The sequence below is a fragment of the Balaenoptera ricei genome, chromosome 19, assembly GCF_028023285.1.
Source record: "Balaenoptera ricei isolate mBalRic1 chromosome 19, mBalRic1.hap2, whole genome shotgun sequence".
Taxonomy (NCBI): domain Eukaryota; kingdom Metazoa; phylum Chordata; class Mammalia; order Artiodactyla; family Balaenopteridae; genus Balaenoptera; species Balaenoptera ricei.
The window spans coordinates 15,813,884-15,836,961 of record NC_082657.1 but is presented as its reverse complement, the minus strand read 5'-3'; the positions used below and the strand labels follow the sequence as shown (position 1 = coordinate 15,836,961).

At 37.9% G+C, this 23,078-nt stretch overlaps 1 protein-coding gene across 1 annotated transcript in view; it reads left to right on the top strand.

The window, feature by feature from the left end:
• The window catches only part of LOC132354003 (paternally-expressed gene 3 protein-like), a 125,588-nt gene that overhangs the window by 50,644 nt on the left and 51,866 nt on the right, over nucleotides 1-23,078 (top strand). The window contains exons 5-7 of the mRNA XM_059905517.1: nucleotides 2,550-2,676; nucleotides 2,977-3,075; nucleotides 21,190-22,210. Coding sequence (XP_059761500.1) covers nucleotides 2,550-2,676; nucleotides 2,977-3,075; nucleotides 21,190-22,210 — 1,247 coding nt within the window. The remainder of the gene's footprint in view (nucleotides 1-2,549; nucleotides 2,677-2,976; nucleotides 3,076-21,189; nucleotides 22,211-23,078) is intronic.

Sequence of the window (23,078 nt, the reverse complement as noted above, 5' to 3'; positions counted from 1 at the left end):
GCTTTGGACAGTGATTTGATAGGATGGAGATGGGTAATTAGGGGCACCTCATAGGAAAAAGCCCTGATCATCTCCACAGACCTAGGTTTTCCAGTAAGAAAGTATGTGGAATGGTTTTGTTTGATTTCATTCTTAACACACAGAAAGATCTCCTATGTATGAGACTTTCAGGTTTGGAGGTATGACTGGTGGTTGGTACAAAGCTCTGACACCCCACGAGATCATCCATGATAAATAGACATCAGTAATGCCATTGTGTGAAACTGGATCACGTTCTGCCAATTTCCTGTAGTTCAGGAACAAAGGAAATTTACAGTTGAGCAATGGGCGGTTTTAGGTGAGATTGGGCCAATGTTGGGAAGGTCTTTAAAGATCACCTTCACCCTCAACGTCTGAAAGCAAAGGAGAAGTTGTCACTTATGTCCATATTATAGAATATTATTCAGTGAAAAAAATATGCTTATGGAAAGAATTTAACAAGGAATAACTTATTATACAGTAGTGTGACATTAGAATGGATCAGTCTTGAATTATATGGAAATTTAAAATATTTTTTAAAGTCATATTGTACATGTTCAGAAGTAAAGTAGTGCTGTTTCAATCTGGCTCCACTACCAGTTCCACTCCCAAAAGGTAGCTGCCCTCAACTCTTGAATATTGATAATCAGTTTTACTCATTATCTCTTGACTTACTGCAGAGTGGAAAGGACATTATACTTACATATTGCACCCTTCATTTCCTCTGATTCTGTTATTATATCACAATTTTTGGTTAAATCAATAGTGTACACGTTCTTAGGACTGTAAATATCACTCACTGCTGAGCCAGCTCATGGCTTTTTTCTGTTACAAGCTTTCATTTTACCTGGGGTTAATTGCTTTCTTCCCCCCATTTGCTTAGTTTTCCATGTATTTATATCCAAAATCTCCAGAATCACTGCCACATGCCAATCAATACGTTTTCCATCTGGTCAAACACATCAATTCCTTTTGAACATGGAGACATCCATCCCTATTCCCTTTTTCACCCTGCTCCCATCTAGTTGCTCTCTAGGTCTGTTTCCCAAAGACTTCCCCTTCCCCCCCCCCCCCCGGGATTTTCCTTCACTGTTCTCCCATGTTAATTCACTTATTTCTTGAATCTCATGTCTTCCTCTTTTCTGGTTTACTCTCTGATTTTGGTGGAGCACAGCCTCTGGTAGTTTCCTAAGAAATTGTGCTGAGTCGTTCCATGTCTAGGAATTTCTTTTTTCAATTGTCACAACAGAATGAAAATTTGGTTATAGATTTCTAGATCAGAATTTCTTTTCTTCATCAGCATATTGAAGAATTGTTCTTACCATTTCTTGTTTTTAGTGGTTTTCTTAAGAACCCCATTGCCTCTCTGGGTCTTTTTTTAAAATTTATTTTTTATTTATTTATTTTTTTGGCTGCGTTGAGTCTTTCTTGCTGCACGCAGGCTTTCTCTCGTTGGGGCGAGCAGGGGCTGCTCTTCATTGCGGTGCGGGGGCTTCTCATTGCAGTGGCTTCTCTTGTTATGGAGCATGGGATCTAGGTGCGCAGGCATCAGTAGTTGTGGCACATGGGCTCAGTAGTTGTGGCTCACGAGCTTAGTTGCTCTGCGGCATGTGGGATCTTCCCGGCCCAGGGCTCGAACCCGTGTCCCCTGCCTTGGCAGGAGGATTCTTAACCACTGCGCCACCAGGGAAGCCCCGCCTCTCTGATTCTTGATGGCTTTTGTCCAACCTGCTTTTAATGTCTTCTTTTTATCCCTTATTCTGAAATTTTACTTATAGCTATTTTGGAAAAGATAGTCACATGTATTCATAACATATTATATGACAAGCATTTGCTAGTTGTTTGTGTATACTATTTCATTTAATGAGGAAACTCGTCTTGGCTGGATTTTGTACCTTCCCAGACTTACTTGGATAATGGAAGTGTCCCACTATGCACAGGCAGTTTCCTTGGAGGAAACAGATGACTTGGAAGCTCAGTGATTCAGTCCTGCTTATTTGTTTACAGTCCTCCAGATGCATCCCAGACATTCAGCCCCACTCTGTATGCTTGCTGGTTTTCACTTCTTCTAGCTTTATTTTAATAAATTTATTTATTTATTTATTTTTGGCTGTGTTGGGTCTTTGTTGCTGTGCGCGGGCTTTCTCTAGTTGCGGTGAGCGGGGGCTACTCTTCCTTGTGGTGCGCGGGCTTCTCACTGCAGTGGTTTCTCTTGTTGCAGAGCACAGGCTCTAGGCACGTGGGCTTCAGTAGTTGTGGCACGTGGGCTCAGTAATTGTGGCTCGCAGGCTCTAGGGCACAGGCTCAGTAGTTGTGGCGCACTGGCTTTGTTGCTCCGCAGCATGTGGGATCTTCCCGGACCAGGGCTCGAACCTGTGTCCCCTGCATTGGCAGGCAGATTCTTAACCACTGCGCCACCAGGGAAGTCCCTCTTCTAGCTTTATTTTTTTCTTCTCTCTTTCCATCACAAAAACACCAATGATTATTAATCCAATCTAATTTTTAACAATTTAACATGGTTGTTGTTCCAGGAGTCAGTGATGTTTAGTGATGTGTCCATAGACTTCTCTCAGGAGGAGTGGGAGTACCTGAATGATGCTCAGAGAGATTTATACAGAGAGGTGATGTTGGAGAATTACAGCAACCTGGTTTCAATGGGTAAGGACATCCATAATAATTCAGATTCTGCCTTGAGAAGGTCTACTTCTTCTGGTGTTATACTCACCTACATTTCAAGTAACCATTTGGATTTCTACAGCTTATTTCCAGAGGAATAATTTTAATACTGTAGAGTTAGAAAGAGGAAGCTGCATTGAGTTATGAGGCAAGTTTCAAGTCCTCTGTTATGTTTCATAAATCTGATGTATCTTTCTTTGACTCTTTCTTAATAATGAAGGGACTGGATTTGAATTCTGGGACATTCTCATCATAAACTTATCTCATTACTTCTTTTGTAAGCAGGACGTTCTATTTCTAAACCAGATGTGATCTCCTTCTTGGAGCAAGGGAAGGAACCCTGGTTGGTTGACAGAGAACTAACAAGAGACCAGTGGCCAGGTAAGTGAGGCATGGCAGGTAATGACCCAATTGGTCAGTGGAGAGACTGCACCTTTGACATGAAATCTGGGAAACTCTCCTTAAAAACTTTAGGCCTGTTGTGCAAAAGTAAACCTTTTCAGCATGACATTTCAAATGATCTTACCTTTTCCCCTTACTTAACACATTCCACCTGCTCTTCTCGTGTACTTCTGTCCCAATTCTAAACAGCTGGTGCCCTCCTCCACCTTCTCTAATAATATTCCTTTCTTTCCAAATTTGGATCTACTTCCTTATCAGCTTATCCTCTTTCGTATTTAGTCTTTAAAAAGCATCACTGTCTCCTGAAATATTTTTTTTTTCTACATTACCAAAGACTTATTTCCTTTAGGGTTTTTATGATACAGTAGCTCATACACTCATTGATTCATTCATTTACTGATTTTCTAATGTGTGTGAGGTACTCTGTCTGCTAGGTACTGAAGAGATTAAAAAACAAACAAGCAGGAATTCCCTGGTGGTCCAGTGGTTAGGACTCCACGCTTCCACTGAAGGGGGCACGGGTTTGATCCCTGTTCGGGGAACTAAGATCCCTTAAGCTGCATGGTACAGCCAAAAATGAAAAAAAAAAAAACAACAAGAAATGGATAAGCAATTTTAGAGTTTATAGCTTTATAGGGATACTATATATAACTCCTAAAATGTAGAGGCACCATAAGTGAGGTTAAAATAGGGAGCCCAGCAGAAAGTGAGGGCTAAAGAGGTAGAAGAGGAGTTGATCCACATAGATGTCATAGAGGGAAATTTGAGCATGCATGTCATTGACTTTAATGGAAAAAAGGAAAAAAGGCTCTGTGCCTCCATTGAGAGCTTAGTGCTAGCAAAGATAAATTTTTTTTAAAAAAGGAAAAACCAGGACAGCACATTCCTTAATTCAGTATATGTGTTTTTTTTTTATTTTTATTTTATATTGAAGAACAGTTGATTAACAATGTTGTGTTAGTTTCAGGTGTACAACAAAGTGATTCATTTATACATATACATGTATCTATTCTTTTTCAAATTCTTTTCCCATTTAGGTTATTACAGAATATTGAGCAGAGTTCCCTGTGCTATACAGTAGGTCCTTGTTGGTCACCTGTTTTAAATATAGCAGTGTGTACATGTCATTCCCAAACTCCCAGTTTATCCCTCCCCCCAACCCTTCCCCCTGGTAACCATAAGTTCATTCTCTAAGTCTGTGAGTCTGTTTCTGTTTTGTAAATAAGTTCATTTGTATTATTATTTTTTTTAATTCCATGTATAAGTGATAGCATATGATATTTGTCTTGCTCTGTCTGACTTCACTTAGTATAATAATCTTCAGGTCCATCCATATTGCTGCAAATGGCATTATTTCATTCTTTTTAATGGCTGAGTAATATTCCATTGTGTATATGTACCACATCTTCTTTATCCATTCATCTGTCGATAGATCAGTATATGTTTATTGAATACCTGTTGCATGCCCAGCACTACAGTCAACACTGAGGTTACAGCAGTGAATAGAATGTGCAGACTCTCTATTTCCAGAGTTTACCCTCTGGTGCACGGAGAGATACACAAATAAATGAATATATAATATATAATGGTAAGTGCTGAAAAGAAAAACAAAGTGGAGAAAGGGGATGGGGGGGTGCTATTTTATGTGATATGGTACAAGAAACTTTTTCTAATAAGATGACATTGGGACAGAGACCTGAAGAAGTATAGCTGTAAATCATTGTATGTGATTACTGGGAGGAAGAACATTCCAGAGAGAGGAAGCCAAACATTCAACGGCCCGAGGCAGGTATGCATTGGCTCTGTGTGAGGAGCAGCCAGGAGGCCAGTGCTTCATCTATCCCAGTTGTTATTATTAAAGTATTTTCAAATCCAAGACTTCAAGTCATTTCACCCTTGTATAACCTCAATATGTAATTCTAAAAAATATGGAAATTTTCTCCCTTATATAACTTTAATGCTTTATCATCCCTAATAACTTTTACACTGATTTCTTGGTACACTGGATTGTTTTAGTGTCATTCTACTGAGTACTAGTGAGAGGAATATTTTCACCTTAATGGTGCTACTGTTTTTAACTTGTTTGCTACTATATTTTACACTTTTAATCTATTACTGTCCTAATTTTTTTCAGTCAATTTTTATGGACTTTATGAAATAAAAACATTATATACCCATTTCCACAGGGTGCTTTTTACTTTTTAAATTTTAATTTGGATTGGCATCTTTAAATGTATGCTTTAATGTGTCTGTAGTCAGCTCTTTTGTGGTTATTACAATTTCTAATTTTAGAAAATTAACTGACTTCTACAAACTTCATAGATATTTTGTTCTTTTTAAAACATTTTTCTACTATTTTCAATAGCATTTAAATCCATTTTAAAGTTCTTTTACAATAAGCTGTAAATTGAGAGTCCAAATCAATCCCCCCTCCCGTGCCCCCATACCTTATTTTAGCACCATTTACTGAACAGCTGCTTATATCATCATTGTTTTATCTGCCTGTTCAGTTATAAGTTCTGATTTATGTTAGTTTGTATTTCAGGGCCTCTTTTTCTATTTCTTTTATCCATCTATCCACTTGTACCTGCAGAGATAGACAGGCCCAGGAGACAGTTTAATATATTTTAATTCTTTTTATTGGAAATTATCTCAAGTACAGAAAAGTAACAAACTATAGGTAGATATTCAAACAGTTATAGAATGAATTCTCATGGAACCATCACCCAGGTCAAGAACTACAACACTATCAGCACAGATCTCTCTTTGTCCATAGTATCTTTGTGTCCCTTTATACTTTTACCACCTAAGAGAGCCACCCAGTTTTTTATAGTCAGAGTTGATTCATTCGATTATATGAATATACCACAGTTTATTTTTCAGTTCTACTTTTCATAGGCAGTTAGGTTGTTTCCAGTTTTTGACAGTTATAAATCACTACTATGAACATTTTCTATGTTATTTGAATAGGATAGAAATGAATGGATCATAAGACATCATATCTTTAGCTGTCCATTTTTCAACTTTTCTTTAATGCGTATACTAGTTTACAATCCCACCAGCAGTATATAGGAACTCCCATTGTTGCACATGCTTCCTAATGTATGGTATTGTCAAACTTAGATTTTTACCAATTGCTGAGCATATAGTGATACTTCAGTGTGGTTTTATTTTTATTTATTTATTTATGTTGGGTCTTCGTTTCTGTGCGAGGGCTTTCTCCAGTTGCGGCAAGCGGGGGCCACTCTTCATCGCGGTGCGCGGGCCTCTCACTATCGCGGCCTCTTGTTGCGGAGCGCAGGCTCCAGATGCGCAGGCTCAGTAATTGTAGCCCACGGGCCCAGCCGCTTCGAGGCATGTGGGATCTTCCCAGACCAGGGCTCGAACCCGTGTCGCCTGCACTGGCAGGCAGACTCTCAACCACTGCACCACCAGGGAAGCCCCTTCAGTGTGGTTTTAATTTGCATTTCCCTTTTTACTGATGAGCTTGAACACATTTTCATATCATTATTCGTCTTTTGAAATTCTTTAGTCAATTGCCTGTTCGTCTTTTTTACCTGTTTTTCTGTTGTATTGCCTGTATTTTTCTTAATGATGTGTAAGAGTTCTTTATATATTTTGCTTATGAGTATATTCCATGTTCTAAAAATTGCTGATATCTTCTTCCACTCTGAATTGTCCTTTAGCTCTCTTTATGGTTTCTTTTTGTGAACAGAAGTTCTTAATTTTGGTCAAATTTATCAATCTTTCCTTTTGTGCTTCACACTTATTAGGACTTATGTAAGAAATTCTTCCTTGGCCTATTTTTGAATCTTATATAAACAGATCATGCTATCTGTACTTTTTGTCCTGTTTAAGAAACCTTTGCTTACCATAAGACCATAAAGATATTCTCCAATGTTTTCTTCTCAATGTATGATTGTTGTTCCTTTATAAACTTTTCTTCTAAGGGGCTAAATTTTTACTGTAATATTCAGGTGTGGTTACCTTTATTCTGCCATATTTTGCTTCCGGTTTTATTTTTATTTTTTATTTTTTTAATGGACATTTCTTTTATTTATTTATTTATTTTTTTATTATTTATTTATGGTTCTGTTGGGTCTTCGTTTCTGTGCGAGGGCTTTCTCCAGTTGCGGCAAGCGGGGGCCACTCTTCATCGCGGTGCGTGGGCCTCTCACTATCGCGGCCTCTCCCGTTGCGGAGCACAGGCTCCAGACGCGCAGGCTCAGTAGTTGTGGCTCACGGGCCTAGTTGCTCCGCGGCATGTGGGATCCTCCCAGACCAGGGCTCGAACCCGTGTCCCCTGCATTGGCAGGCAGATTCTCAACCACTGCGCCACCAGGGAAGCCCCCCGGTTGTATTTTTAAATCTGAGGAGTTATATCTTTTTCTTGTGATAGGAAATCCTTGGCAGTCATCTCTTCAAACATTACCTTGCTACCATTTCCTCTTTTCTCTCTTAAGCTCCTATTAAACAGACATTAGAACATCTGGATCACCTCCAATGGCTTAAACTCTTCATCTCTTTTTCCATTTATACTGCCTTTACATAGAATTCCTTGCCTCGATTTGTATTGATTCACTAATATATTATTCAGTTATGTATGACCTTTTGGCTCTTCAGCTTATCCACTAAGTTTTTTTTTTAATTAGTATAGTTATTTATAAAATATAGTACATGCACAATAGGATATATATAACAATTAACATAAAATTATAAGATAATAACATATAAATCTCTAGATTTGCATATACAAGAGATTTACTAGGAAATACACCTAGGAATATAATTGCTGGGTCTTGGCATACATTTTTTTCCCCCCACCTTTAAAGAGTGATTTTTATTAAACTTTTTAAAATTTGCTTTAAAAAATCAGTTAACCTGTTGGATCCTGATATCTCCAGATAGTCACTTCAAGTCTCCATTCCACTTAGCTTGTATAGACATATAGCCAAAAAAGAGGGTAAAGGCTTCTGGGGCTTTGTCTGAGAATTTAGTGGATATTAAAACACACCAGACAGGCTGTGTGGCCCAGTTGACTTTAAATAGGCATACTTTCTTATTCAGCTTTACCAGGTAATACCAAACTGTTTTCCAAGTGTCTGTATCACCATCTTTCCCTGTAATTGATATTGTAAGATTTTTTTCATTTTTTAACAATCTGATTGGTGAGTATAAAATCTCATTTTGGGGCTTCCCTGGTGTCACAGTGGTTAAGAATCTGCCTGCCGCAGCCGCATAGCACAGGGAGATCAGCTCGGTGCTCTGTGACCACCTAGAGGGGTGGGATAGGGAGGGTGGGAGGGAGACGCAAGAGGGAGGGGATATGGGGATATGTGTGTATGTAGAGCTGATTCACTTTGTTATACAGCAGAAACTAACACACCATTATAAAGCAATTATACTCCAATAAAGATGTAAGACAAAAAGCATCCGCCTGCTGGGACTTCCCTGGTAGCACAGTGGTTAAGAATCCGCCTGCCAATGCAGGGGACACGGGTTCGATCCCTGGTCTGGGAAGATCCCACATGCCACGGAGCAACTAAGCCCATGTGCCACAACTACTGAGCCTGTGTGCCACAACTGCTGAAGCCCGCACACCTAGAGCCCATGCTCCGCAAGAAGAGAAGCCACCACAATGAGAAGCCCATGCACAGCAATGAAGGCACAACGCAGCCATAAATAAATAAGTAGAATAGAATAGAATCTGCCTGCCAATGCAGGGGACACGGGTTCGAGCCCTGGTCCGGGAACATCCCACGTGCCGCAGAGCAACTAAGACCATGCACCACAACTACTGAGCCTGTGCTCTAGAGCCCACATGCCACAACTACTAAGGTCCACGCGCCTAGAGCGCGTGCTCCGCAACAAGAAAAGCCACCGCAATGAGAAGCCCGTGTACCGCAATGAAGAGTAGTCCCTGCTTGCTGCACACAGCAATGAAGACCCAATGCAGCCAAAAAAAACGTCTTATTTCATTGTTTTAAATTGAGTTTTCCTGGTTACTGTTGAAGATGATTATCTTTCCACATGTTTGGCCAATAGTGTCTCTTCTGTGTAATGCCATTTTTTTTTTTTAAACTGCTATCCCTCCCTTCTTTTAATTGCAGTAGCTGCAATGCAGCTATGTTCCACTTCATCTGATTTGATAATCTGCACTTTTTTTTTTAAGATTTATTTATTATTTATTTTTGGCTGTGTCGGGTCTTAGGTGCAGCACACCGGATCCTCGTTGAGGCATTCAGGATCCTCCACTGTGGTGCACAGGCTCCTCACTGTGGCACGCATGCCTTTCTCCAGTTGTGGTGTGCAGGCCCTCTCCTCTCTAGTTGTGGCATGCAGGCTCCAGGGCGCATGGGCTCTGCAGTTGTGGCACACGAGCTCAGCATTTGTGGCGCGTGAGCTCAGCAGTTGTGGCGTGTGGGCCCAGCTGCCCCGTGGCATGTGGGGTCCCAGTTCCCCAACCAGGGGTCAAACCCACGTCCCCCGCACTGTAAGATGGATTCTCTACGACTGGACCACCACAGAAGTCTCTATAATGCCATTTTGATCATTTTTTTATTAGACTATTTGTCTTTTTCCTAAAATTTATAGGAATTCCTTATATATTTTCTAGGTACTAATTTTTGGTCTGTAGCATGTTTTATAGACATCTTTTCCTGTTGTAGCTTATTTATTCATTTTCTTTATGATCTTTTGATGAACAGTAATTCTTTGTGTTATTATGGTTACATTATATATTTAATAGTTAAATTATATATAATTATATAATTTTATATAATTATACATAATTATAATTATATAAGTTTATTAAAAAATTCTACTTTTTTCCTTCATAGGCTTCACACCTTTGGGGTCATAAGAAACCTTTTCCTAGCCCCATTTTCTCCTGTTTTTTCTTCCAAGAATGTTTATGTTTTTACTCTCTTATTAAAGCCCTGTTAATGTAACTGGAGTTGATTTTCACAAATGGTATGAGATCAGTTATAATTTTAATTTCCCCGTAGAGAAAACAAATTATTTTTGCACCACTGAATGAAGAGTCCATTTGTTTTCCACTGATCCACAGTCACATATTAAAACTCCATGTATACATAGGTCACTCTTATTCCATTGGCCTTTTTATCTATACCTGTCCTAATTACTCTTGCTTTTATCAAAAGTCCTGATCTCTGATGGGACAGGTCCCTCCACCTTTTTCTTCAGAAGTATTTGGTTATACTTGTCTTTTTGGTCTTTCATATAAATTTTAAAATTACATTAAGTAAAATTTCATTTATGTTGTTTTTTGTCAACATCCATTCATGATAAAAACTCTGAACAAAGGGGGAACATATCTCAGCATACTAAAGGCCATTTGTGACAAGCCCACAGCTAACATCATACTCAGTGGTAAAAAATTGAAAGCTTTTCCTTTAAGATCAGGAACGAGACACGGATCCCCACTCTCACCACTTTTATTCAACATAGTACCGGAAGTCTAAGCCAGAGCAACTACGGAAGAAAAAGAAATATAAGTCATCCAAATCAGAAAGGAAGAAGTAAAACTGTCACTATTTGCAGATAACATGATATTATATATAGAAAATCCCAAAGACTCCACTAAAAAAAATGTTAGAATTATTTATTTATTTTTTTAAAAAAAATTTATTTATTTATTATTTATGGCTGTGTTGGGTCTTCGTTTCTCTGCGAGGGCTTTCTCTAGTTGCGGCAAGCGGGGGCCACTCTTCATCGCGGTGCGCGGGCCTCTCACTATCGCGGCCTCTCTTGTTGCAGAGCACGGGCTCCAGACGCGCAGGCTCAGTAATTGTGGCTCACGGGCTTAGTCGCTCCGCGGCATATGGGATCTTCCCAGACCAGGGCTCGAACCCGTGTCCCCTGCATTGGCAGGCAGACTCTCAACCACTGCGCCACCAGGGAAGCCCCTTATTTATTTATTTTTATTGAAGTATAGTTGATTTACAATGTGTTAATTTCTGCTGTACAGCAAAGTGGTTCAGTTATACATATATACTTTTTTTAAAGCACTATTAATGTTTTCTTTTTTTTAATATTTTATTTATTTATTTTGTTTGGCTGCATTGGGTCTTCATTGCTGTGCACGGGCTTTCTCTAATTGCGGCAAGTGGGGGTTGCTCTTTGTTGCGGTGTGCGGGCTTCTCATTGCAGTGGCTTCTCTTGTTGCGGAGCACAGGCTCTAGGCACGTGGGCTTCAGTAGTTGTGGCACGCGGGCTCAGCAGTTGTGGCTCACGGGCTCTAGAGCGCAGGCTCAGTAGTTGTGGCGCACGGGCTTAGTTGCTCCGCGGCACATGGGATGTTCCCGGACTAGGGCTCGAACCCGTGTCCCCTGCATTGGCAGGTAGATTCTTAACCACTGTGCAACCAGGGAAGTCCTATATATACATTTTTTTACTACTCTTTTCCATTATGGTTTATCATAGGATACTGAATATAGTTCTCTGTGCTATACAGCAGGACCTTGTTGTTTATCCATTCCATATATAATAGCTTACATCTGCTAACCCCAACCTCCCATTCCATCCCTTCCCAAATCCTCTCCCCCTTGGCAACCACAAGTCTGTTCTCTATGTCCGTGAGTGTGTTTCTGTTTCATAGATAGGTTTATTTGTGTCATATTTTAGATTCCACATATAAGTGATATCATGTGGTATTTGTCTTTCCTTTTCTGATTTCGCTTAGTATGATCATGTCTAGTTGCACCTATGTTGCTGCAAATGGCATTATTTCATTCTTTTTTATGGCTGAGTAGTATTCCATTGTATATATTTACCACATCTTCTTTATCCGTTCCTCTGTCGATGGAAATTTAGATTGTTTCCATGTCTTGGCTGTTGTGAATAGTGCTGCTGTGAACACAGAGGTGCATGTATCATTTTGGATTAGAGTTTTGTCTAATCCAAATGCTCAGGAGCGGGATTGCTGGATCATATGGTAATTCTGTTTTTAGAAAAACTGTTAGAATTAATAAATGAATTCAGTAAAGTTGCAGGATACAAAATCCACATACAAAAATCAGTTGCATGTCTATAGACTAGTAATGAACACTCAGAAAGAGAAATTAAGAAAAAAATCTCATTTACAAGTGCATCAAGAAAAAAAAGAATAAAGTACCTAGAAATAAATTTAACTAAGGAGGTGAAAAGACCTGTACATTGAAAACTATAAGACACTGATAAAAGAAATTGAAGAAGTCACAAATAAATGGAAAGCTATTCCATTTTCATGGATTGGAAGAATTAATATTGTTAAAATGTTCATACAACCCAAAGTAGTCTACAGATTCAGTGCACTCCCTATCAAAATTCCAAGGCATCTTTCAGAGAAATAGAACAAACAATTCTAAAATTTGTATGAAACCTACAAAAGATTCTAAATTGTCAAAGTAATCTTGAGAAAGAAGAACAAAGCTGGAGGCATCATGCCTCTTGATTTCAAACTAGATTACAAAACTGTAGTAAAAATAGTATGGTATTGGCATAAAAACAAACACATAAATCAATGGAACAAAAGAGAGCCAAGAAATAAACCCACATGTATATGGTCAGTTAAAATGAAAAAGCCAAGAATATACAATGGGAAAAGGACAGTCTCTTCAATAAGTGGTATTGGAAATACTGGACCACTGTCTGACACCTTACACAAAAATCAACTCAGTATGGATTGAAGACTTGAATACAAGACCTGAAACCATAAAACTCCTAGAAGAAAACACAGAGGGTAAGCTCCTTGACATTAGTCTTGTATTTTTTTGGATATGACACCAAAGCAAAGGCAACAAAAGCAAAAATTAACAAATGGGATGACATCCAACTAAAAATCTGCACAGAAAAGGAAACCATAAGTGAAAAAGTCAGCCTACTGAATGAGAGAAAATATTTGCAAATCATATATTTAATAAGGAGTTAATATCTGTTTTATACACACACACACACACACACACACACACGCAAACACACAGAACTCATACAACTCAATAGCAAAAAAAAAATACAATTTAAAGAAAATATAAAAAGAAACAAATGGAAATTTTAGAACTGAAAAATACAATGGCCAAAAATTTTTAAACTCACTGGATAGGCTCAATAGGAGAATGGAGAGAACAGAGGGAAATTAGTGAACTAGAAGGTAGATCAAGAGAAATTAGCCAATATGAGTAACAGAAAAAAGATTGAAAACTTAAAAAGAGTGACTCAGGGACATGTGGGACAACAACAAAGCTTTCATATTTATGTCACTGAAGTCCCAAAAGGACCATAGTAAATGAAAGAACCATAGAAAAATAATGTGTTACTTGTAGGGAAACAAAGATTTGAATGACTAGATTTATCTTCATAAACCATGGAGGTCAGCAAAAAGTGGAACAATATTTTATTTGCTAAAGGACTGTCAACCCAGAATTCCATAGCCTGCAAATCTCTTCAGAAATGCAAGTAAAATTTAAAAAGGCAATATTGCAAATGTACATGGCAACTGAAACTCTGGCCTGAGCATCCATGTGGGGCTAGGAAATAGTGGGGACAGTGGGTAATGAGAGAGAGTCTGTACCCTGTCTCAAAGGAGTAAGCACTTGTTAAGTCTAGGAGACAGCAGTCATGAGAATACAGGCCTAGTGCTGCCGCATAATCTGGTCCTTCAAGGAAAGGCAGAAATCCAGATTTCTGTATTAAATCTCCTGATATGTCAACACTGGTAACTAATTCAAAACTTTAGAGAACTATTGGGGCAACACCAAACACAAACATGTGAATAGGATACAACTTGATTCATTGGGTTTCTACTTATATAGAGTTATCTTTTTCTTTGAACCTCAGAAATTCTACCAACGTATATCTAGTTAAAACTCTTTCCTTGGGACTTGCCTGGTGGTACAGTGGTTAAGACTCTGTGCTCCCAATGCAGGGGGCCTGGGTTCGATCCCTGGTCCAGGAACTAGATCCCACATGCATGCCGCAACTAAGAGTTCGCATGCTACAAATGAGGAGCTGGCGAGCCACAATTAAGGAGCCCATGAGCTGCAACTAAGGAGCCCACATGTCACAACTAAGAAGCTGGTGAGCTGCAACTAAGGTGCCCACGAGCCACAACTAAGGAGTCTGCCTGCCGCAGCTAAGACCCGACACATCCAAATAAGTAAATAAATAAATTTAAAAGAACAAAAACAAAAAGTCTTTCCTCATAAATTCTGCTCAGCACAGAAAGGAACCATCTGATTACTAAGAGTTTTCTTTGACTCTGGGAATTTGTCTTATTGTTGGTTTTGCATCATCACCATATTCTCCTTCTGGAACTCATATTTCACATTTATTTTATTTCCTATATAATTTTCCTTCCCCATGACCCTGTCATATTTTGGGGGGGGGGGTGGGTCACCATTTCTATCTTTTCTCTTCTGAGAATTTTTTTTCAAGAGTTAATTCTAGTTATAGTGATGATTCACTTTTCACTGTGGAATTTGAAGATTTAGCTTACTTCATATACTCTTTCCTCATCCTCCATATATACTGTATATAGTATATATAATCCTCCATATATACTATATCACAATTGTAATTAAATTGTTGTTCAATTCACTCACTGACTATGTAAATGTTTTTTGTTGCTGAGCTCTGTAGTCACATTTCACTCCTTGTACAACTTTTCTTTACCATGGAGTTAAACCTTGTCTTAATTGAGAGTTTGCTTAGTTTTCTGTTTATCTGTCACTAATCTCTTTTCAGACACATCAGGTAACTGTGGGGTATTGTTTTGTTTTGTTGTTTTTGTTTTAGTATACTAGCCTGGTGTGTCCTTTATTTTTTTTGTTTTTAATTTTTATTGGAGTATAATGGCTTTACAATGTTGTATTTCTATTGTACAGGAAAGTGAATCAGTTATACATATATCCACTCTTTTATTTTTTAAATTTTTTTATTTTAATTTTTTAAAGATTTTTTTTTCACGTGGACCATTTTTAACACCTTTATTGAATTTGTTACAGTGTTGCTTCTGTTTTGTTTTGGTTTTTTGTCCCTGAGGCATGTGGGATCTTAGCTTCCCTATAGAACCTGCACCCCCTCCATTGGAAGGCAGAGTCTTAACCACTGGACTGCCAGGGAAGTCCCCTATCCACTCTTTTTTAGATTTCCTTCCCATTTAGGTCACCACAGAGCACTGAGTAGAGTTCCCTGTGCTATACAGTATATTCTCACTCATTTTCTGTTTTATATATAGTAGTGAATATATGTCAGTCCCAATCTCCCAATTCATCCCCCCCCCCTTGGTAACAATAAGTTTATTTTTTACGTCTGTGACTCTGTGCTTTGCAAATAAGTTCATCTGTACCATTTTTCTAGATTCCACCTATAAGTGATATTATACGATATTTGTCTTTCTCTTTCTGACTTACTTTACTCTATGACAATCTCTAGGTCCATCCATGTCACTGCAAATGGCATTATTTCATTTCTTTTTATGGCGGAGTAATATTCCATTGTATATGTGTACCACATCTCCTTTATCCATTCCTCTGTTGATGGACATTTAGGTTGCTGCCATGTCCTGGCTATTGTACATAGTGCTGCAATGAACATTGGGTTCATTCATGCATCCTTTTGAATTATGGTTTTCTCCGGATATATGCCCAGGAGTGGGATTGCTGGGTCATATGGCAGCTCTATTTTTAGTTTTTTAAGGGACCTCCATACTGTTCTCCATAGTGGCTGTACCAATTTACATTCCCACCAACAGTGTAGGGGGGTTCCTTTTTCTCCACACCCTCTCCAGCATTTACTGTTTGTAGATTTTTTGATGATGGCCATTCTGACCAGTGTGAGGTGATACCTCATTTTAGTTTTGATTTGCATTTCTCTAATAATTAGTGATATTGAGCGTCTTTTCATGTGTTTTTTGCCCATCTGTATGTCGTCTTTGAAGAAGTGTCTATTTAGATCTTCCACCCATTTTTTGATTGGGTTGTTTGATTTTTTGATATTGAGCTGTATGAGCTGTTTGTGTATTTTGGAGATTAATCCTTTGTCAGTTGCTTCATTTGCAAATATTTTCTCCAGTTCTGTGGTTTGTTTTTTAACTGAGATATCCCTCCTCTAATCCTCTGTTCTTCCTCCCCAGGTGTGATTGTAACATAGCTTTATTTTAGAATTTTCCTTTATTATCATCCAGTGGATTCCCTTAGGATCATCCCTTTGATTCCCTTAACTCCTCCCCTTTGAATTCGTTTTGATTCTCTTCTGTATTTGCATGCCTTGGATACTTTTGTATACCTAGACTGTTGGATCTCTTGCCTTCCTCCTTCTTGATTTGTTTTCTTATTATTCTGAAGCACATCTTTCAAAAGCAACCAAAGGAAGGATGCAAAAGAAGTAAATAGAAAGTATATTTTGTGAATCCTTTCATGAATAAAAATGTTTTCATTTCACTCTCATAATTTGATTGATAATTTGACTGGAGATGTCATTTTAGGTGGAAAAACTGACTTCAACTTTTTAAAGGCATTGCTCCAAGGATTTCTAAAATCTTCTATTATCTAGTGTTGTGGAGAAGTCCAAAACCCATTCAGGTTCTTAATTCTTTTAAGTGACCTGTTTAATCTCTTCGGAAGCTTTTAGCATTTGTTATTTATTTATGATGTTCTAATATTTCGTGTTGAGGTATCATGGTGTTGATTTTATTCTTTCTTGTACCAGGGCACTCACTTATTCCAGAAACTAAAAATCTCTGAAATTTTCTTCTGTTATTTTGTTGATCATTTGTTCCGCATTGTTTTCTCTTTTTCTCTGTTCTCTATGTTTCAAATGTTGATTGATCATTTTTTATGTCCAGTGCTTGGCACCATGTCTGACACATAGTAAGAGCTCATTAAATTTTTTGAATGATTGAACACTTGTAATTCAGATCTTAAATTTTTTGTGCTATCTCTAGAATTTCTTTTTCTTTTTTTTAAATTGAAGTATAGTTGATTTACAATGTTGTGTTAGTTTCTGGTGTACAGTGAAGTGATTCAGTTATACATGTATATATACATATTATTTTTTCATATAGTTCTCTGTGCTATACAGTAGGACCTTGTTGTTTATCTATTTTATATATAGTAGTTTGTATCTGCTCTTTTTTTTTTTTTTTCTTGTTCCATCTCTCTTTTTATGTTGTACTTTCCGTGAGGTTTTATTAAGTTCTCATCTTTGTATTTTTATTTAAAAAAATTTTTCAGTATTTCTTTTTCTGACATCATTTTCTTATGGAATTGCTATATAATATTGTTTTTAGAAGCATTCTTTTCTTTTCTTTTTTTTTTAGAAGCATTCTTCTTTTGAATTTTGGTTTTTTTCCTCCATTGTCTCTCCTGTTTCTCTTTGTGTATTTTAAGCTCTTATTTTTTTTTGTTTTTGTTTTTAATTAATTTATTTATTTTTGGCTGTGTTGGGTCTTCGTTGCTGTGTGCTGACTTTTTCTAGTTGTGGCGAGTGGGGGCTACTCTTCGTTGTGGTGCGCAGGCTTCTCATTGCGGTGGCTTCTCTTGTTGCCGAGCACGGGCTCTAGGCACGTGGGCTTCAGTAGTTGTGGCACGCAGGCTCAGTAGTGTGGCTCATGGGCTCTAGAGCGCAGGCTCGGTAGTTGTGGCGCATGGGCTTAGTTGCTCCATGGCATGGGGGATCTTTCCGGACCAGGGCTCGAACACGTGTCCCCTGCATTGGCAGGCAGATTCTTAACCACTGCGCCACCAGGGAAGTCCCTTAAGCTCTTATATTTAATGTTTTCCTGAAATAGCTAGTGACTCAAAGCTATTTGCTCATATAAAACTGTGGCATTAAAAAGCTGATTTGAGCTTATTTGTGACAGGATTTGTAGATTTATTGGTGGTAGTCACTGTAGAGTGATCTGCCTAGAACAGTTCATTGGCTGACACCACCTATCAGGTCTTTTCTCTTGGGCTGATTTTCTCCAGAATGGGTTCCTCTACTTTCTTTCTGGAATTAATAATATAAGCATGGCTGCCCGATTCTTGAGAGCTTTTGGGTATAGTGGACTGTGGAATCAGCCTGCTATATGGAGTAGGTTTGAGAATCTGCAGTCTGTCTGTTTCTTATAGATTTTCAGTTAATTATCCTTTTTGCAACCCTTATGCACCCTAGTTTCAAGGGTATCTGGTGATTGCATTCCTGAAAATATCTGGTATTCTACAATAAGACTAATCTGTGACTTAGGTTTCAAGGCTCAAGGTTAATACATCATTTATTACTATTCGATCTATTCTCTAGTTTCCAAATTTTTGTTGATGCCCTTTTTTTTCCCCACTCTCATTGTCCTCATGGAGTTTCTTCTTTTGTTGAATCTCATTACTGTCTTTAGTGGCACTTCATGAAAGAGCAGTAATAAATGCATATATCCAATGTACCATATTTGCAAAAAGTGTGTCCTTTTTTTTTTAATTAATTAATTTTTTTGGCCACGTTGGGTCTTCGTTGCTGTGTGCAGTCTTTCTCTAGTTGCAGCGAGCAGGGACTGCTCTTTGTTGCGGTGTGCGGGCTTTTCATTGCAGTGGCTTCTGTTGTTGCGGAGCACAGGCTCTAGATGCACGGGCTTCAGTAGTTGTGGCTCACGGGCTCTAGAGCGCAGGCTCAGTAGTTGTGGCACATGGGCTTAGTTGCTCTGCGGCATGTGGGATCTTCCCGGACCAGGGATTGAACCTGTGTCCCCTGCATTGGCAGGTGGATTCTTAACCACTGCGCCACCAGGGAAGTCCCTGTCCTTTTTCCCTAGAGGAAATTTTTAGACATTTTTCATTAAGGAGTATATATTTAAATACTTTCTAATTGAGTCAGTCAGTAAATATTTGTTGATCTTCCAATATGTACCATGTGCCATGCTCAGAGTTGGATACACATTGATGAAGACAATAGACATTTTCCTTGCCTTCACAGAACATAAGACCTATTGAAGGAAAAGATAGTAAATGAACCTAAATAAGTATGTAATTACAAATTATGAAAATCCTGTCAAGGAAGAGAACAGATTGCTAAAAATATAATTACAAGGAGGGTGTAATTTGGTCATAGGATCAGAGAAGACCTCAAAAAGTATGACCTTTATGTAGAGATTTGGAAAATAAGTAATAGTTACCAAGGCCAAGAGTAAAAGAAAATGCCTTCTATACATAAGGAAAAGTACCTAGAAAGGTCTAAACAGGGACTAATAGTTAGGAGCATTTGAAGAACTATAAAATAGGACCAATGTGGATGGAGCTTAGAAACCAAAATGGAGCATGGTGTGAGATTTGGTTGAAAGGTAGGCAGGAACCAGATCATTCAGAGTTTTGTAGACCACATTCAGGAGTTTGGCTTTTATTGTAAGAGCAATATCGTATAGGAAACCACCAAAGGATTTTAAGCGGAGCATTGGCAGGCTAATGCCATTCTAGTGACATGGATTCAAGACTACAAACCTCAAGTGGAGAAACTAGGTTGGAGGCTATTCCAGTATTCCAAGGGAGAGATATTTCATATTAGGTATTATCTTGAATATAAAGGGAAGAGTGTCAGGATATATTTAGGAGCAATATTAAACAGTATTTGCTAAATAATTATATGAGAGGAAGATGAATAAGATGGTACTAGAATGATCTTCACTTTTTTGGCTTGAGGTTTTTCCTCTGGGTCCATAGTGTGGTCTTCAAAACACTTCACTTGCCTAACATCCCTATTTTTATATGGAAATTCTTCCATAATATTATCTCCCAAATACTAAATAATTATTTAATACCAAGTATTTTTTCATGTAGTATTCCCAGTCCTCACAATGATTATAAGAGTTAGTTATTCCTATCATAGAGACAGACACTTGGGAACTCAGAAAGATGAACTAATTTGCCCAAGAAAACAAAGCTTGTAATTAACTGAGTTTGAGTTCAAAACTCATACAACTGAATCTTGTACCTCTGATCTTTCAATAACAATACACTGCCTCCCATTATATTCTTTTCACTTCTCTTTGAACCTACAAATGCCCTTCCTGTCAGTTGGTCATCACTACTACAGTGCTTGTGCACTTGTTAAGTCCTCTCCTCTTTTTTCCTAAGTTCAGAATCACAGAATTCCAAGGCATAGTATTTTCATCAAACCTCAAGCATATACCATATCGAGCCACAGAAAATCCTCCCTATATAACACTCATGCTAGGTTCATTCAGCACCTGACTTTTCTTAAGGTACTCTCCCATCTGGATTGCCACCTTCTGTTTCCCTGTCATTGGTTGAAGAGAACCTAAGCCTCTAGTTACTTAATCTAGAATTTTCAGCAATGGTGGAAATGTCTGATGTTTGTGATTTCCAGTATGGTAGACATTAGCTATATTTGGCTATTTCTAACACTAGAAATGTGGATATTGCCATTGAGGAACTGAATTTGAATTTTTATTTAATCTTAATTATGTTAAATTCAAATAGACATATATGCTAGTAGCTACTGTAATGGACAACACAGATCTAACCAGGGCCTGGCAAACTTTTCAACAGGCCAGATAATAAATATTTTAGGCTTGCAGTCAATGTGGTCTCTGTTGCAACTGTAGCTCAAAAACAGCCATAGACAATACGTAAATGAATAAATGTGGCTGTGTTCCAATAAAACTTTACTTATAAAAATTATTGCAGGGCTGCAGTACATAGTTTGCCAACCCCTGGACATTCTCCCTTAGACATATTCATTTAATCCTGACAACCACCCTATTAAGTGGTATGATCATTCCCCTTATTTTACAGTTCATGCTCTGCGCTATATGTGTGTTTGCATATGCTGTGAGATTTTGTGTGTGTGTATGTATGATTAGAGCCATCCTGTAACAAGGGAGTCTAAGGCATCTGTATATTTAGCAAGCTCCCGTAAGTAATTCTGATTTATAGCAACGTTTAGAAACCAGTGGCTTACTTACTGTCCTCACCTTACTATGTCATCTCTCTTCACTCTTCTTTTCTTGTCCATTTTTTTAAATTTCAGTTTAATTCTCCCATTTTAATTGAAGTTTTATTTCTCCCAAACAAGAAAAATGTGAGTGATTGCTTTCATATTTTCTTTCAGTCCTGGAGTCAAGATGTGAGACCAAGAAATTATTTCTGAAGAAGGAAATTTATGAAATAGAGTCAGCCCAGTGGGAGATAATGGAAAGACTTACAAGACATGACCTTCAGTGCTCTAGTTTCAGAGATGATTGGGAATGTAATGGCCAGTTTGAGAAACAACATGGCTCTCAGGAGGGACATTTCAGTCAACTGATATTCACCCATGAAGGCATGCCCACTTTTAGTCAACATCCATCCTTTACATTACAGCAAATCATTAGTAATAAAGAGAAATACTGTGCAACTAAGGAATATAGGAAAACCTTTAGACATGACTCACAGCTTACCACCCATCAGATAATTCATACTGTTGAGAAACCCTATGAATGTAAGGAATGTGGAAAGGCCTTTAGACATCCCTCAAGACTCAGTCATCATCAGAAAATTCATACTGGCAAGAAACCCTTTGAATGTAAGGAATGTGGAAAAACCTTTATTTGTGGCTCAGACCTTACTCGACATCACCGAATTCACACTGGTGAGAAACCCTATGAATGTAAGGAATGTGGAAAGGCCTTTAGTAGTGGCTCCAACTTCACTCGACATCAGAGAATTCACACTGGTGAAAAGCCCTATGAATGTAAAGAATGTGGGAAGGCCTTTAGTAGTGGCTCAAACTTTACTCAACATCAGAGAATTCATACAGGGGAGAAACCCTATGAATGTAAGGAATGTGGCAATGCCTTTAGTCAGAGTTCACAACTTATTAAACATCAGAGAATTCACACAGGTGAGAAACCCTATGAATGTAAGGAATGTGAAAAGGCTTTTCGTTCTGGTTCAGACCTTACTCGACATCAGAGAATTCATACTGGTGAGAAGCCCTATGAATGTAAGATATGTGGGAAAGCCTATTCTCAGAGTTCACAACTTATTAGTCATCATAGAATTCATACTAGTGAGAAACCCTATGAATATAGGGAATGTGGGAAGACCTTTAATTATGACTCACAGCTGATTCAACATCAAAATTTGTACTGGTGATAAAACATAGAATATATGAAATGTGTGCAAATGCTTTTATTTACAGCTCAAAACTATTAACATCAACTATTCAACAAAAGAGAATTTATCTCTATATTAATCCCTCTAAATAGAAGAAGGTAGAAACATCTTATTTGCTGACTACAGCTTGTTCAGCCCAAGAAAAATCATGTAGGAGAAACACCCTATGAGTAGAATATGTTTTGGAAGCCATTTAATAAAAGCCCCTATTTCCCTTGCCATCAGGTAATTCAGTCTAGTAAATACTCAGAATGACAACAGCACTTCTGGCACCTTTCTAATCTTATCTTAAACATCAGAGAATACATGCTGAAATGTAATCCTGTGATTTTCATTTTATTTTCCCCCCAATTTGTCTATAGTTGTAATATTCTTAATCTTTTAATCCATTTAAATTTATATAACTGTAAAGTCCATCTGTGTATATCATGGTTTGTAAAATATCTTTATTTTTAAGATACCTTTAAAACCCAAGAGCAGTGACCTCTTTATTTTTGAAGATAGCTTATTCCTTTTGCTCTTTACAAAATTTAGACTTTCTTGTTGTAAAAACGTTCATGTAATGACTTACCACTCAGTAAATAGAGATCCTTTACTATCTTTATGGTGTTTTCCTTGTGTTGCTGTAATATCATTTCATCAAATCCTTATTGATAGACATTGTAGTTTCCTCCAGCATTTTTGCCATTATACACAGTGCCCTGACGGGCATTCTCCCTAGGTATATCTTTGTGTCAGGTCTTTTATTTTAATTGCAGAAATAATGCCTCAACATATATTTTCCTTATAATAGGTTTAAACATTACAAGTAAGGCCTTTGACCACTATCCTTGTACCCATATC